The 16,940-nt window shown below is 41.7% G+C and overlaps 1 protein-coding gene and 1 long non-coding RNA gene across 45 annotated transcripts in view; one reads left to right on the plus strand and one right to left on the minus strand.

The window, feature by feature from the left end:
• The window catches only part of SCRIB (scribble planar cell polarity protein), an 81,758-nt gene that overhangs the window by 32,207 nt on the left and 32,611 nt on the right, over positions 1 to 16,940 (minus strand). For 35 of the 44 annotated variants that reach the window (XM_056822833.1, XM_056822837.1, XM_007488684.3 and 32 more), the window contains exons 15-23: positions 15,756 to 16,112; positions 14,549 to 14,611; positions 9,990 to 10,079; positions 8,384 to 8,461; positions 3,404 to 3,724; positions 2,890 to 2,970; positions 2,310 to 2,543; positions 646 to 756; positions 46 to 222 (exon numbers count right to left, since the gene is read on the minus strand). In XM_056822833.1, the coding sequence (XP_056678811.1) occupies positions 46 to 222; positions 646 to 756; positions 2,310 to 2,543; positions 2,890 to 2,970; positions 3,404 to 3,724; positions 8,384 to 8,461; positions 9,990 to 10,079; positions 14,549 to 14,611; positions 15,756 to 16,112 (1,512 nt within the window). The remainder of the gene's footprint in view (positions 1 to 45; positions 223 to 645; positions 757 to 2,309; positions 2,544 to 2,889; positions 2,971 to 3,403; positions 3,725 to 8,383; positions 8,462 to 9,989; positions 10,080 to 14,548; positions 14,612 to 15,755; positions 16,113 to 16,940) is intronic. The other 9 variants (XM_016432004.2, XM_056822853.1, XM_056822849.1 and 6 more) reach the window with 4 other exon arrangements.
• On the plus strand, positions 221 to 16,351 carry LOC103103137 (uncharacterized). Its single transcript, XR_465619.3, has 4 exons — positions 221 to 359; positions 635 to 795; positions 9,102 to 9,192; positions 15,833 to 16,351. It is a non-coding gene; the product is annotated as an uncharacterized LOC103103137 (long non-coding RNA).

Here is a 16,940-nt window from a genome sequence, read left to right on the forward strand (position 1 = left end):
AGCCCTCTGCCCCAGGTCCAACATAGCCTGGTTAGAGATACATGCCTTCATGCCTGGTGGGGGAGGATCCCTCCGTATTAGCAGACACAACTCAGGGGTAGGGCTGAGTAGGGCATTCACGGCCTCCTGATGTGTAGCTCCTCGAACATCTTGCCCATTCACTGCCAGAATTCTGTCACCCACACGAAGCCCACTTCGAGCAGCCAATCCCCGAGGAAGCACCTGGCAGAAACATAACAGAAGAGGTACAGGGCAGTGCAGGATGTCCTATGGGATGGGAGAGCCAGCTAGAGTTGGATGACAAAAAGTAGGAAGAGGAAAAATACTTGTACAAGCCTGGCTGAATGGAGTATCAAATGGTATGTGCTGGCTTTTTTTTTACCTCCTTTATTCTAGTTTCAGTTTCTAGATATTCTGTTTCTTTAGCAAACACATATTCAGATATCCCTCTACCCAGGCAGCGTACAACCATACACATAACATATATATCCACTGTATGCAAACACTATCTCCCCATCACATAGGCATCAATGATAAGGCTTCCTGGAAAGAGTATTCCCGATAGAGAAAGAGGAATGAAATACAACCCCACCTCCCATAGCCACAGATACAACTTGTTCCCTTCCCCCCCCAGTACCACTATACCTTTGAGATGAACACACCAGGCTCTTGGATCCCAAATGGGTGGCTGGAATGGTCAGAGCCTCCAACAATACTCAGCCCCAGAGGCCCACCAGCCTTCACCAGGGAAACTTCCTGGAGATATTGAAGAGGCAAGGAAGAAATTATGATGGGGTAAGTATAGAGCACAGTGGCTTTTTTGTCAGAGCTAGGGAATTGTCTTGGAGACATAAAACAAAGGAAAGGTAGGGATCAAAAACTTAAGAAAAGTTCACACCTTGATAGGACTTTTATAGAAACAAAAGGCTAGATGTACATTATGGAGTCTGAACTTTCTCTGGATAGGGAAAAATAAGCAAGATTTATTTTTATAAATAATCTGGCAGAGACTACACAATGAAATCTCCAGGGTTGTGGATGACAATAAGCTCTTCGAAGTGAAATGTTAACCCAGTGGGGATAAACATCAATACAAAGTGATGAAGTTAGGTGAAAGAGTTTAAGAATGATGGCAAGGAAACCTCAATTTGGTATACTGTAGGGTAAGCTATTTGGGGATATCTTCCAAATTACTTATAGGATAAAAGACTCTGCTTGTTGTTATAAATAAGATGGACCTTAGTAACCACCAGAAACTTCTGGCATCAGAGCTATGGTGAACTGGTAAGGATCATAGAGACCATTCAGTTCATTCTTCTCAGAGATAATGAGCTCCTCAGAGATATGGCACCTGAAATGAGTGACTTGCTCAAAGAGGTTTCAGAACTAATTAATAGCAGTTTTGAGACTATGCTTCCCAATCCTCAACTTGGAGCTGCTTCCCTAAGATCATCAGCCTATAGGACTTAGATCAAAAATGCTAGGCACTACAAGGAAGGGAAAGGGAATAGATATATCTTTTGGCCTTCGTACAACAAGGATTCTCTGTGTAGGTCTGGTTTCCAAACCTCAAAAAAAAAAAAAACCCTGAAACACACACACACAGACAGACACAGACACACACACAGGGCTACCTAAGGCAGTTCCAAGGAAGCTGAGGTGATTTGGACATAAGTGAGGGAAATAGTAGGTAGGACAAGAACATATGAAGACAGACTGAAGAATGTGGGCCCTTTCAATCTTGAAAGGCCAAAGCTAAGAGTGCATCTATGTCTATAAAATCTGGAAGGCCAAGGAGAAGCTTATACATTAAATTTCAGATATTAGGGTTATGCCCTCCTATACATGATGGAAGGTAGATTTGGGGTCAAACAACAGGAAGTCCTAAATCACACACTAGAGGGTAAATTTATGTAATTAATTATACTGAGTATCAGTACCAGTTGAAAATAGAGATTCAAAAACTATTTAGAAACATCCTCGGATCACTATGAACTACTAACAGTCAGAGATGTGTGGTGACATCTTTGACTTGGATGGGTATGTGAAGAAGAACAAACATGGTGTCCCCAGACTACAGGAGACAAAATCCTGGTCTAAGTACATAAATAGAGATGGTCCCAGGAGGTTTTAAAAAATTTCACAGGATAGAAAGGAAAGAATAAAGGACTCCTTTAGTGGGAGAAGTAAAGGGGAAACACTAGGCAGGGGGAAGGGGAAGGGAAATAGAAAATAAAATGTATATGTAGAGAAAGGAAGGTAAGTGGGGACTAGGAAACAGGGAAGGGGGTGAATAGGGGGCTCCTCACCTCCACAGGATACGGTCCTTCTAGAGTGGTGGCCATGAGGCTGGGAGGGGGCCCAGGCTCCCCAACTGCCATGGGTGTGACAGGGCTGGGGGGTAGAGGGGAGCTGAGTGGTGCAGCAGGGGTGAGAGGCCCATCAGCCTCTCGTTCCAGCAGCAGCGTGATGGTAGGGGAGGCAGCAGTAAGCAGTGCGACTGCCTGGTCATGTCTGGCCTCTGTCATGTCTACCCCATTGATCTAGAAGAGTTGCCCCCAGGGACAGGGATCAGGGACCAGAGAAGCAAGACAGCTATCCCTGAACCCACATCCCTGTGCAGGGGCCAGAACAGACAGAAGCAGCGCTGAAGAGACAGTCCCAGCTCTTACCACCCTGGCTAGCCACAGAGGTTCCAACAGACCTCCCCCCCAAACTGGGCTGGTTCAGCCCTTTGATACAGCCACACCCCTACTCCATAATCCTGCAATTCCCAAAGCAGAGAAAGAGCATATGAGAGAGACACACACAGATTGAGATTACACAAGAGCCCATGTGCAATTTTTGAGGGAAGAAGAGATCCCAATCATCTGAGATCTAGCCACTCACTGAAATTACTCGGTCCCCAACCTGCAATGTGCCTGCCCGGTGGGCAGCCCCACCTTCAGCAATCCTTGAGATGAAGATTCCCTGGGCAGAAGATAGAATGGTTAGACCCTGCTCTAAACTTCTCACAAACTCTCTGCTCATACGACTTCACAATTAGAAGGAACCTTAGAAGCCATCTTTCTCCTTACCTTTACCTGCTCAGATTCTTTTTAGTCCGTCCTTTCCCTCCCAGCCTCCCTAGCAGACTACCCCCAAGTAAGAGCTTTGAGAAAGTCTTATCACTGAATCACTGTCCCAAAATACCACTGAGGGTGGGGAAGGAGGATCCAATGTCACTAGAGCTATTCTCAGCTCAGGAATTGAGTTCCATGGAAATATAGAAAAAGTCTCTATCCTCTCCTCAGCTTCATCTTCTTTTTTCTCGCCTAACAGTCCTTAACTCTAACCTTGGCCTTTACTCTTATCCCAGCCTTTCATTTCATCTCATCCCTTAACCTGCATTCTATCTCCTCACCCCATCTCCCGCTCGATAGGGTGTGGAGCCTTTGCCACCAGCAATACTGAAACCAAGGCCTCTTTCACTTCTGACTAGAAAGGTAGTATGTCGTTGCCGAGGAGGGCAAGTGGGGCTGGAAGGCTCAGGCAGACGAAGGGCACTCCCCCTCCTCTCCCGGGGACTGTAGTCATCCTCAGGACGCAAAGGAGTGACGGTGATTGCATTCTCTGGCTCCACCATTCGCTCCCGCCAGACTCTCATCAACACTGCTCCACCTGCACCCCGAAGTGCCTCCACTGCCTCATGGTGCTCAGCCCCTTGTAGGGTCACACCATTCACCTGTGGGAAGAAGGGCAAAAGGGACGTCAAAGAAGAACAGACATAGAGAGTGAGACCACTCATCAATCTACTGAAACCTTTCAATCTTCGCATTTGCCTTCCACTCCCTACCATCCCACTTAGATTACACTTAGTTCAATTATTTCTTTTTTTCCTTCCTCTGAAACACAACAAACTGCTTCCAAGGCCAATGATTCAATGGTTGACCAGCTATAAATTTGGCATCATGTATACTGTATATTCTAAGTACCTTTAAGAAATCTCCTGTATTCAGATGCCCACTGGTTCCAGAGAGACAGGCATACATCTCTATGTGTCATCTGAAGTCTTTTTGTCTCTAGGTTTGTGTAATAATGTACAGAATAAACCTTTTACTGACGGGTTCTCAAACATGATAGAGAAGGTTTTCTTGCCAAAACACAAAACAGAAAAAAAAAAGATGATTTTAAGTGGAAGGCATTAGCAGTTGGGGAGATCAAGGAAGACCTAATAGGGAAGCAGAGTTGGGCCTTGAAGGAAATTAGATATTTAGAAAGGAAAGGAAGCAGTATTGAGTTATTCTGTGGGTGGAGAATAGGCTTGACCTGGTATTCTCCAGAGGAAGCAAGAGAATATTGCAAGACCATTCCTATATGGTAGTTAAAAAGAAACAAGGATTAGTCAGTCTAGGACATTGTGTTCATGTAAGATTCATGATGTCATGGGATATAATCTCTATGTTCTATAATCCATTAGTGATAATAAAGGTAACAAAATGGCTAAAACAATATGCTGCAGCTTGCTGTTACCAACTCTGATTTTATTCTGGTCATTATCTTTTCTGTCAATACCACAAACCTTAATATTTGTTATATTTCTTAAATATAATATAATAAATCCATTTCTTCCAAATTCCAACTTTTCCAGAAGTAAACAATTATAGTATCATTTGAAATTCTCAATTACATTTTCATTTTCTTAAATTTTAAAAAGTAAAATGATATCCCTTCAAGAAAGATCAATATATATAATCATCTGATGAAAAAACCCATCTGAACTGAAGCAACTGAAAGTAGTAAATGCAAAGACAATACAGACAGATGAAATGTTGAAATACAGAACCAATACCCTCTTAAGGGACAAATTCAATGACCTTTTTTTAGTCTTCATTCTTGATCTCTACTTGACTTTGGTCTCTATTTAGCTTTGGTTCTCTGACCTGTAATTAATTTTTTATCTGCTGTGACTTTTTTCTGAACTGCTAATCCCTTATCTGCCTCCTTGGATTCACCACCTTGCTCAAATATATAGAACTTTCAGAAATGCACTCAATTCTCTTCTTTTCTCTCTAGAGATTGAGCCTTAGGTCTTTTTCACCTGCCTGAACATGAATTCCAAATGTTTTATCTCCAGCCCCAACCTCTTCTGAGCTATAGACCTGCCTATAGAACAATGATGGCAAACCTTTTAGAGACAGAGTGCTGCCCCACCCTTGTGCTAGATGTGCCCCACACCCCCTCCTTACCCAACACAGTGGAGGGAGAAAGTGCTTCCATTGAGTTGCTGAGCAGAGGGGTGGGTGAAGTGAATATAGAGAGGGGGGAGAGAAGTAGCCTGAGCTCTCTGCTCCCCTCCAGCTCTGCTGCCTGTGAGCCACCCACCTTACCCACTGTGAGTTCCCATTAAGCTGCTGAGGTGGGGGAAAGGATGTGAAAAAATATCATCAGGCAGAGTGGAGAGGGGGAGGGGAGCAGCTCCTCCTGGTACCTGAGTCCCTCTGTCTTTCTAGTAACAAACTGTGGAGGTGGGGAAAAAGGTGGCTGTATGCCCAAAGAAAGCCCTCCATGTGCCACCTTTGGCACCTGTGCCATAGTTTCGCCATCACTGCTATATGCATTTCTCACTTAGTCTATATGACGCCTTCATTTTAATGTTCCACCAGAATCTCAAATTCAGTGTCCAAAACTGAGCTCTAAATGTACATGATCTCACAGCCCCCAATAGCAATTGTCAACTTGAACAACCATTTATTAATCACCCAAAGCCTATATGGAGGTTATGTGCCAGGGAGACAAAAAGGTAAAAAAAAGAGTTTCTGTGCCCTTATGATGTTCTCTGGTTCTTCTGTGTCTTATACATAATAAACACAAGTCTGTTAACTGGCTTGATGACCCATAAAAATTTAGAGATGAGAGTATGAAGTTTGGGTGAAAGATCATGGCTGAAGACAGGCACCTGGAAAAAAAAAATCTCTGTAGCTGTGACAAATGGAGTTGTGAGAACAAACAGATAAGGTTTCTGAGGTGAAGAGTATAGAGAAAAATAAGGAGGGGACGCGAGCAGGACCTTGAGAGAATAAAAGGTCACGAATTGAGAACGAGCAAGAAAAGATATACGTTGAATGGGCAGATTTCAAATCCTAGAAAAATTTTCTGATGACTGAAAAATGTAACATTACCCTGGGAATGAACAGGTTCCCCCTCACTAAAGGTCTATAAGCAGAAACTGGAAGGGCTTTGTGTATTAGGGGATTACCTAAATAAAAAAGTTGGGAAGAGTTTGAGAAAACAGCAAAAGAGAAAGAGAAGCAAGCAGAGATATAGAAATGGGAAACTACCCCATTTCTTTCAGTAACACTGTTATTCTTTATTTCCCAGACTAGAAACCTTGAAGTAGCCTTTGGCTTTATCTCCTATATGCAACTTCTCATCTAATCCTATCATTTTTTCCTCCTTCAGAATGTTTTTTTCATCAACCACTTCCCACTTCTACAACCCAAGACCAGTTTCTTATCATATTCCTAAATAACTACAAGAGTTTTAAAATAATTTCTAGCCCTTCATCTTACAGATCATAGACATATTAAATTAATTTAGAGCCCAATTTTGTACTACTACTCTGCTCCAGAACCCAATTACTATTGCCTATAAAAACAGAGTCACAGAATCTCAAACTAGAAGGAACCTTAGGACCCATACAGTTAGTTTAAGCTGAACCTAAACAAAAATCTCTTTTACAGCATAACTGACATACTTGGTAAGTAGTCATTCAGTTTTTGCTCGTAAAGCAAAAATGAAAGGGAATCTGTTAATTCCCTAATCAGTCCATTAGACTTTTCAATAGCTCAAATTGTTGGAAAAATTTTCTGACAAGAGTTCAGTCTTTCCCTGTAACTTTTACTTCTTGTTTCTTGTTCACCACTCTAGGGTCAAACAGAAAATTAGTCTCTCTTTTACATAACAGTCCTTTAGATAATTGAAGGCAGCTATAATGTTGATGAGCCTTCTCTTCTCCAAGCTAGACATTTTCCATTCTTCCCACCAATATTATTATAGCATAATCACAAAGCTTTTCATCATCCCAGTCATCCCAACTTATCAACATGCTTCCTAAAACATGGCCCTTGGAAGTAAACACAATACTCCAAATGCATTCTAACCAGGACAGAGAACAGTGATACTATCTCCTCCTAAGAACTAGATTGATGCCTCAATATCATCTAAAACTACACTTATTTTTGGCTTCCATATCACACCTGTGATTCCTAGTGAGTTTATAACCTACTAAATCCAACATGTCCTTAAAAAAAAAACACCCCCCCCCCTTCTGTCTTAGAATGTGTATTCTAAGTATTGGTTCCAAAGCAAAAGAGTGATAAAGGCTAGGCAATGGGAGTTAAATGACTTGCCCAAGGTCACATGGCTAGGAAATATCTGAGGCCAAATTTGCACCCAGGACTAAGTCTTGCCTGGCTCTCAATCCACTGAGTCACCTAGCTGCCTCTTCAGGATGTCTTTTAAATGAATAAAACACCCTCCTTACAGTCCCTGGGTTATCTGTGTGACCCTAACAAATCACTTAACTTTACATTTATACTGTCCTTCAGACCTGCAAAATATATAGCTCAATGGAGGACAACAAGAGTTATGACAGCTGACATTTAAATAAAGCTTTAAAGTCAACAAAGCACTTCATTTATATTCTCATTCAAGCTTTCAACAACCCTGTAATACAGATGGTTTTATCCTTGAAGGTATTGGGACTCAGAGAAGTTAATTACTTACCCAGAGATATAGCTCCTGAAAGAACAATGATTGGAACTCACATTTTCCTAAGTGTAGCACTGCATCCACTATGGGACACAACTTCTGAGCCAAAATTCCTCATTTGTAAACTAGGAATAAAAATAGCACCTATCTGACAGGGTTGTTGATGAGGATCAGATGACATACTATACATAAAGTACTTTGCAAACCTTAAAGCCCTACATGAATGTTAGCTTTCGTTATCCATAATTATTCAGCTTTTAAAGCTCTCCCCTCACTCCTCTAGTCCAACAGAACTCCCTCCTAAAACTCATAGCATTTGTAGCTAGTTCCCATATCAACAGTGGATTCTCAAAGTGTTGTAATGCCTTGATCATAAGTCCCCTACAAATCTGGAGCTCTCCAAGAGAAGAGACTGGGTATTTTACATTTCTGTTTCCTACAAAATAAGAGCATAACAAAAATGCTCAAGCATGCAGGTGTCAGGAAACATTTGATAGATGAAGACCCAAAGACATGAAAAGAGACACAGAACACCACATGCATATGAACATGCAGGCATGCACTCAGTTATATGCTTGTACTGAGAAGTATACTCATTCATATTCTTACCCTTCACATATACATCTCTCACCTCTAGTAGCTTGTCTCCTACTCGAACCCCAGCTCGGGCAGCAGGACCTTCCTCTGACACTCGAGAGATGAATATGCCCTGAAGAAAATAGAAAAGTGGATTGGGGAATGGGGTCATCTTCTAGGAGTAAAGAAGAGAAGGCCACACTTCAATATATGTAGAAATGGGGAGGGAAGGTTTCAGTTAGTCCATGCCACTGTCACATATCACTCCGTACTGTCTTTTTAGGCTTCTCTACTAGCTTTCTTTGAGCAGTCAAAGATGTTAGAAGAGATGGAAATGTCACAAAACCAGATTAAGCCTCTTATCTCCTTGAAAACATGTTGAAAATAATTCTGGTTTGTGTAAGCTACTCTTAAGGCTCTTTAAAAAATGTTCTGCAAAGTTAGATGTGAACAACTGTGCACTATAGTATTGCTAGAAGCAAATTCTGCAAAAGGAGAAAAAGTCATTGCTTGGAGGCAAGGTATTAAGCAGAAATTAGAAGAACAATTTCTCAAAAGGTAAGAAAACCAAGCAACTGAAAATCTTTCTAAAATAAGGGACCTAATCATCAGACTCTGTTGATATTGGCAGAGATGCTACCATGGCTTTGTTCACTTGTTCTCCTTCATCATAAGAGAAGGCAGGGTACAAGAGAGAACATTCTCCTGGGGCAGTTGCTCAAAATATTTTAGTTAATCCTGAAAATAAAGTCTTTTGCCTTGCTCTGTTTTAGAATGGTCAGGACTTCCAGGGGAAGATTAAGGAAATGGCTGGATTCTGAGGGATAAGGACAACCTCCAAGAAGGGTCAAGCCAAAACTCAAGGTGAGTTCATAAAGTAAAAGTTAAAGGTACTACATTATACCATAGGCATTTCTTTAAAGGTTAATCTATGGGGGCAGCTGGGTGGTTCAGTGGATTGAGAGCCAGGCCTAGAAATTAAATTAATTAATTTAAATTTTAAAAAAGTTAATCTAAAATATAGTATCTTATTCAATGTTTTTAGGTGTTTTAAAAAAAAGCTACATTTCAGAGAAAGGAAAGGATTTTGTGGCTTTAAGTGGTATGGAGACTTTGTGGTTACAAGTGGAATCTTAGCAAAGCACACACCATATACACACTTCTAAATGATGGCAGAGGGGGAAGCTGGGTTGCTCAGTGGTTTGAGAGACAGGACCAGAGACAGGAAGTCCTGGGTTCAAATCAGACCTCAGACACTTCCCAGCTGTGAGACTCTGGGCAAATCACTTAACCCCCATTGCCTAGCCCTTACCACTCTTTTGCCTTGGAACCAATACCCAGTATTGATTCCAAGATGGAAGGTAAGGGTTTAATTAAAAAAATGAAGGCAGCATATTGTTAAAAAAAAAAAAAGACCTCGGCCTCAAGTTCTAGAGACATTGAATCTAAGTTATTAAGTGATAGCAAAATGTTTTTGGGTGTTTATAGAGGGAAAGGAGAAAAATCAAAGAAGGGAATAAAAGATTTAGCAGGAGGAAGCAGAGGATACAACAGAGGAAAGGGGCTAAGAGAAGCAAGGGGGTGGTCACAGAAGGAGGCCTTTGGGGTCCTATGCACCTGCCCAAGACAGATCACAGATAGAAAGCCCAGGCCTCCCTTACCTCGTCGTCTCCCTTGTATGGGGTGGAGCCCTTCCCCCCTGCGATGCTGATCCCCAGGCCACCTGTCTGCCGCAGGATTGTTAGTGTCAGCTGGAAGCAGAATGACAGGCAGAGGTTACATACAGCAAGAAAAGGTACTGGAAGGGAAGCAAGGCATGTGTATATGCATGTGAAGACTTGAGACCTGGCCAGGAGATGGGGCCTTTTCAGTGTTAGCAATATGGGTGTGGGGAGGAATTTGCATCTTGGTAACATGTGAACCTATAAGTCTAGTACATTTTACCCGGGGCATGCAGTTCCCTTTCCAGACACCTGTGAACCATCCTATACTTAATGTTATCATCTACTATCCCAACAGTGGCTCCCCTGGACAAAGACCTTCTTCTCCAAACCCACATGACTGGGATCTCCCTCTATCCCTCTCCTCCCCCAAGCCTCTCACCTTGGCCACCCTCTAGCAAGGGGAGTTGTGGATATATAGGAGCTGAAGGACTGGAAGTCCTAGGCCTGGGACTCTCCACTCAACTCCTCTGGGCAAAGCACTAACTAAGGCCTCCAGAAGTTGGAAGAGTGAGCCAAGAGCTACCTGCACAGAGGCCAGGAGCTCCATCCACATGGTTTGGGAAGCAAGGGGAGGATGTGGAAAGCAGTAAAGAAAGGGGTTGAAGGAAAGGAGGTAACAGTGATTTAGGAGCTAGGAGTCTTCAAGCAAGGGAGATCTTATAGGGAAGAACCAAGGAGTGGTAGAAATAAAGAGAAATGAATGAACAGAGTAGAGATGACAGTTGAAAAATGATTATATCTTGGCAGAGGGATCTATACAGGGAGGTTCCCTAAGCTCAAAGTAGATAAACCTAATGACTATTGCAGAGTGGGTGACTGATTCACACCTTAATCAAAGCCCCCACACCCCTGCATCACACTATATGTGCGCACACGCGCGCGCGCACACACACACACACACAAGTACATATACATACTCTCACACACACACTCCCCTTCTCATTAAAGCTTACAAAACTATGATGTTACTTGCTGAATTCTTGCAGGGCCATGATAGACAAAAGGCACTTTTGATATGGAATGTCCTCCCTTCTCCCCCATAATACTTAGGCAGTTATGAGGTCAACTTTTGGCCCATTGCAAGGTCCCTCATTTTCCCATCTCAGAACTTGTACTAGAATAAACAGAGAAATGTACACTCTACGGGAGAACTAAGGCTTTCCTAACTTAAGACCCACTACTCCTAGACCTGTGCTTACTCTGTATCCCCTCAGCTTATTTTCCCAAAAATGCTTTAAGGTTCCCAGTTACCAACCATGTTCTTCTCTACCTGCTGGACCACAAGATATTTCTCCCTTTCAAGTCTCCAAAACTCATTTTCATTTACCTTCTGAAATATTCCATCTTTCTCCAGTCTTGAACTGAAGCACAGAAGTATAATGCATAGACCACACCCAGAAAAGGAGACAAATGGGAACCCAAAGTGTCAAATTTTCCTCAGGAGCATCTCCAAATAAGAGGTGGGGGGAATTTTAAAGCTAAAACTCAAACAGGGAAAACCAGAACAAACTTAAGAGTCTAAGAACAGATCAAATCCTACAGAAGGAAAACATAGTTAACAGAGAACTAGGAAATTAAAGAGATTAAGGAAAAAATTATGTAGATTTGCCTCCTTTAAACCGGATACAAGCTCATCTTGGGAAGGGGAGAGGGAGAAGAGTCTAGGATAGACCCAAAGATACAAATACAATGTAATCAGGAAAAGGGGGCAAGAGATCAGGACAAAAGATTTCTATAAGCACCCAACTTAGAAAATAGGAATAGGAAAATAGGAATAAAATGAAAATTACTCTCCTCTCCAACAAGAAAACCAAAGACTTTAATGAACCTGTTCAGCATCAACTTTAGAATGGAACATCTCATGGGTAGTAGTTTCTGGGTAAGGGGCAAGGATAAAGGGTAGGAGATTGGTGGTAGTAACTCTAGGTTGATAGAACACAGGACAATAATTCAGTGAACACTCATGAAAAGAGAAAAAGCAATAATTGTAGGAATGAAAAGAGATTTGGATGGGGTAGGGAAGAAAGAAGGTTACATTAATGAAAGGACAGGACAGTGACCCTAGACAGAATTTTAAGGATCTAAACTTCCAATTATATAGCTGAATATAGAAATGCTTGTTTACCCAATTTATTATTTATTTTTGCATGTTAGCCTTCTGCTTCCAATTAGAAAAAAATAATTATCACATTTAAAAGCTGACTTCAAAAAAGCTAATGTAAGGGGAAATAGGCTAAAGAGATGACTAAGAGATATAGAAAAGTTAAGGAAATAAAGAGCTTTTTTCCCCTCCCCTCTTACTTAGCTCCTTCCTCCTCACTGGTCTTCCAGTATGTTTTTTGAATTAAACAAAGTAGGGAGAGAGTAAGGATGTATAATAAAGATGGGCAACACCCAGGAACATCCCTAAGAATTAGATCTTAATGTGGTGTGACTTTTAAAGCTAGGTCTCTAAGAGACAGAGAAATGACTGAGTGACCTTGGATAAGTCACTTATCTCATAACCCCAGGCAATTCTTAAAAAAGACTATAAATGACAGGGTAGGTGCAGACCTGCATTGACCAAGGGAGAGTTCCTGGCAAAGAGATAGCTATAGTGATAAAAAACGTAGGTCTGGACTAACCACCCAAAAAAGTATTTAACACACGCATGCCCACAGAGCTCAAATTCTGCCCCTCAAATAAATTTAGCAACATGTCCTGCACAAATAGTGTATGAAAAGAAGTAGTTATACCTTGTAAAAAGCCTGATCAGATCATTAAGGTAAATAGAGCAGAATTAAAAACTTAGATCTGAAATTCCCTATTAAGAACACAGCTTGAAATTCAAGATTTTTTTTTTACACTGCATTAAAATGTATTTGTTTCTTAATTTGGTTGATGAAATAAATGAGGTGGTGAATTTAATTCAGGAAATACTTAATCAGCTAGCTTGTGCAGAGCACTGTGTTAGGTATTGGGGGAGATACTAGGTTGGATTAGTTATTTCCCTGCTCTTATGGAGCTCAAAGATCAGTCTTGGATAACATACAAACATATATAACTACAACATACAATATTAGGTGTTATATGCCTTGGAGAGGAGGCAAAAAAAGCTACATGAAGATGCAAAAGTGCTATAATTGTGGGATCTGTTAGAGAGGGCCTAGGTAAGGTAACTGATTGGATAGGAAAGGTGACAGAGGAATAAAACAAATGCCAAAATTTCAAACATGGAATACTGTGTGAATAATGGTACCATAGACAGAAATTCTGAAGCTGGGAGAAGCATGGCTGGGGGGAAAGATGATGTCCTTGGGATTTAGACATACGTAATTTGAAGTGAAAGTGAGGACATCTGGAAGGTGGAGGATGTCTTGTAAATAGTTAGAGATGAAGGTAAGAACTTCAGAAGAGAATAAGGGCTGACAAAAATTTGGAAGTCATCCATATGTCACTGGTACTTGAAACCAGAAGAATCAATGTGATTACCAAGATATAGAGTATAGAGAAATAATAGACCCAAGAATAGACTCTTTGAGAATACCCATTTTAAAGGTTCAGGAAGATGAGGGTCCAGTGAAGGAGACATGGAAGGAATGGCTAAATAGCTAAGAGTATATCATCTCTGAAGTCAAGGGAAGAGAAAGTATCCAGAAAAAGAGCAAAGTCAACAGTATAAAATGCTTCAGAGAAATTTAGAAAGAATGAGAAGTATTGGAAAAAAACAAAGAGTTTTTTTTGAGATCCCATTGTCCTCCTAGGGTAAAACACTGCTACTCCTTGGACTAGACAATATAATGATGCCAAATAGTTTTGAAAAAGAAATTAGTAGCCATGGGGGACTAATTTTCCTATTTTAATAAAGATCTTCAAGCAAAGTCTGAATGACCACTTATTAGACATTTTGTGAAGGGGCTTTCTGCTAAGATACAAGTCATAGATTAATTTGGCTCTGAGATCTGTGGCTTGTAATTATATAATTTTTTTTTTTTGCTGATGAAAGGAGGATTGGGAACAAGGAAGAGAGCTGGATGTATTTTGTTTTTGACACAAATGGTCAGAAGAGTGGCTATTGGGCTCAGACTGTACTGTCTGCTCAGTTAGATCCCTGGGGTAAAGCCAATGTTAAAATCATAAGGAGACTCCTGCTTCAAGGAGAAAAACTTGATCCCAATGCCCAGGAAAAAGGGATTAAAGTGAATCACTCTCATAATACTTCTGAGAGCAAATTATGACCTGAATAATGGGTAAGTGGATGCTGACCCTCTCTCCCCCATATAGCTCCCCAATACATACATACAACCCAACTCTGCAACAGCTGCTTCTAGTTCTAGAATTTCAGGGAGATAGAGGATCATTTACAAAGGAGGGTGAAAAGTATAAGAAAAGATAGATCACTGTATATGGTATGCTCAGAAATAGGACCAGCCTGCCAGAACCCCAGGTAGCAAGTTAAGCAGTGTGAGGAGTCCAGGGGAGAGTGAATGAATGAGCCCAACAGGAGCAGTACAGACCTCTTCCTCCTCAATGCGAGCAGGCTCTATCAGCAGGTTATTGGCCTGGTCAAACGACACCCCCTGTTAGGACAGGACCAGCAAAGAGGCATGCGGATTAGTGGGGCCCAAACCAGCACCATCACCGCCACCACCACCACCACCATATGCCCACAATCATTCCTGGAGACGTTGCTTGGGGCCTTATCTGCTCCAGCACCAGCTCCAGCCACAAGGCAGAAAGGAGAGGAGAGAAGGAAAACCACCAAATTCACCCATGCCAGAGTGTGAAGTGTAGCCACCAGTGTCCTAGGACCTAAATCCCCTCCTCCACCGGTGGACTGACTCTCCAGTCTCTTTGCTTTGTCCATCTTCATTGGGGAAAATCCAAACACAAACCCATTTCCTAGCAATAGACCCACTAAAAGAAAGGTTGGGGTTCCTTGACCCCTATGATTATTTTGGTAACATGGGGGGTTGATGCTGCCAATATCATTAGGGATAAGAGGGACAAGGACAACAAATATTGATATGAAGAAGTGTTTCAGGCAATCCTGAGTGACCAGAGCAGGGTTATATCTACAGCTAATGCCGAGTAAAAATCTAAAATAAGGATGTCTCTGAATAACCCAACATAAGGATCTCTCTGACTAGTCCTGAGTAGCTCTCACAGGGATAGTTCTGTCTTCTCTAGATCATCTCTAAATAAGTGATCAATGGGACAACATATGTCTAGTGATCCTTCTTGCTCCCATATAGCTAACAGCTAAAATGTTAGGTTTATGATAGACATTAATCTTCCAACTCCTCCAAATCCACATCCTTAGTCAAAGAACAGAAGGCTAGGGGAGAAAAAGCAATTAGTTGCCAGTATCATCTTGGAAGGCTAATCACAAAGATTATGGCAAAAGAAAAAAGCATATTAGAACTGGCAACAAATGGATGAAGAGTAAGGATCATCAGTACAAAAGATTGTGTCATTCAGCAGTATAATTAGGGGACAGCAGAGGCATCCCACTGCTGAAAGATTTCACCCTACTTGTTCCTTTCTACCTCTTAAGGATGGAAAAAGGCCCCCTAAAAAAAGCCCTGGTATGTCTAGGGAAGTGAAATTCCCAAAAGTAGGGAAGTTTTCAGCCTTCAGACTTTCTGCAGTATGACAGCTACTCTCCAGTATCTTCCCTACCTTAAAAGCTCCCTGAGGATACCCAGGCCCTTGGGGCCCTACCTTGACAGAAGGTGGGGCAGGCACTGTCCCATTCTTCTCTTCATCAGGTTCATTATCCTCTTCTTTGTTCATTTCAGCATGCTGGCCCCAAGGGAGAGGCCTCTGCTCATGTGAAGCATGGGGGCCATTGCTACAGCCTGTTGGGGCTAGCTCCCCCTCTCCATCCCCTGACAGCCCCTGAAGCAAGGCCACCACAGCCTCAGGCCTGGGCAGCTTGGTAATTTTAAAGTGCTTCTTGTAATGAGGGGTATCTTTCCGGATCAGCCTTTGCCTCTCCCCAGGTGGGGGTCGCAGTTCCTCAGCTTCATCTTCATCTTCACTTCGTACCAACGTGTCCTCTGCAAAGTGCACAGTGGGCTGTAAAATGACCAAAAATGTGAAACCTAACTCTGGGACCACAACAACTATCCTCTTTTGCCTCTTGATCATGCGAGTCTCCCCTGATATTGCTCCCCTTGAAGTCATGGGGATTAGTTGAGTTGAGAAGTAATCCTCAAATGTTCCTTTCCCTTCCTTAACCTCTAAACACTACAATCTCTTCCACCACAAAAATTTCAGGTTTATACTTTCCACAATAAACCAGAATTTATTACTTATTCCATTATGCACCCATAATGCCCTATCCCAGCTTCTTTAACCCTCCAATTCAATGCAATAAACAATTATTAAGCACTTGCAGCATGCAAAAGACTGTAATAGACACAGGGAGCACCTTTAAAGATGAAAAAGGACACAGCCTTTAAGCCCAAAGAACTTAGGAGGTGGGGGATGAGTGAGATGAGAAGATACAAAAAATACACAGATAAGTATAATACAAAGTAGGAAATAAATGTGGCAAAGGACAGATTCAAAGTACTCTAGGAAAACTTGAGGAGAGAGAAAACACTGATCTTCCTTCCATTTCTCCCACTGCCTCAGACCTTTTTACTCATTGCTAGCACCAGCCCATCAGTGTCTCTGTCTTCCTATCACCAGTGCCCTGTTTTGTTTTCCCTTTCTCATCTTCATAGAAGAATCAGATATATGAATTCAGCATTGCTTAACTTCCTAAGCTCTGGGGTAAAGTAGCACTTGATAACAGCAAAGCACACTGTTTAGTACACAGTAAGCACTCAAAAAGTTTTTTATTCATTTCCAGAGTACACTGAGTTCACATAAGAAATATTTGAAACCTCATATGCAAGG

This window comes from Monodelphis domestica, chromosome 3 (genome assembly GCF_027887165.1).
Source record: "Monodelphis domestica isolate mMonDom1 chromosome 3, mMonDom1.pri, whole genome shotgun sequence".
NCBI classification, from domain to species: domain Eukaryota; kingdom Metazoa; phylum Chordata; class Mammalia; order Didelphimorphia; family Didelphidae; genus Monodelphis; species Monodelphis domestica.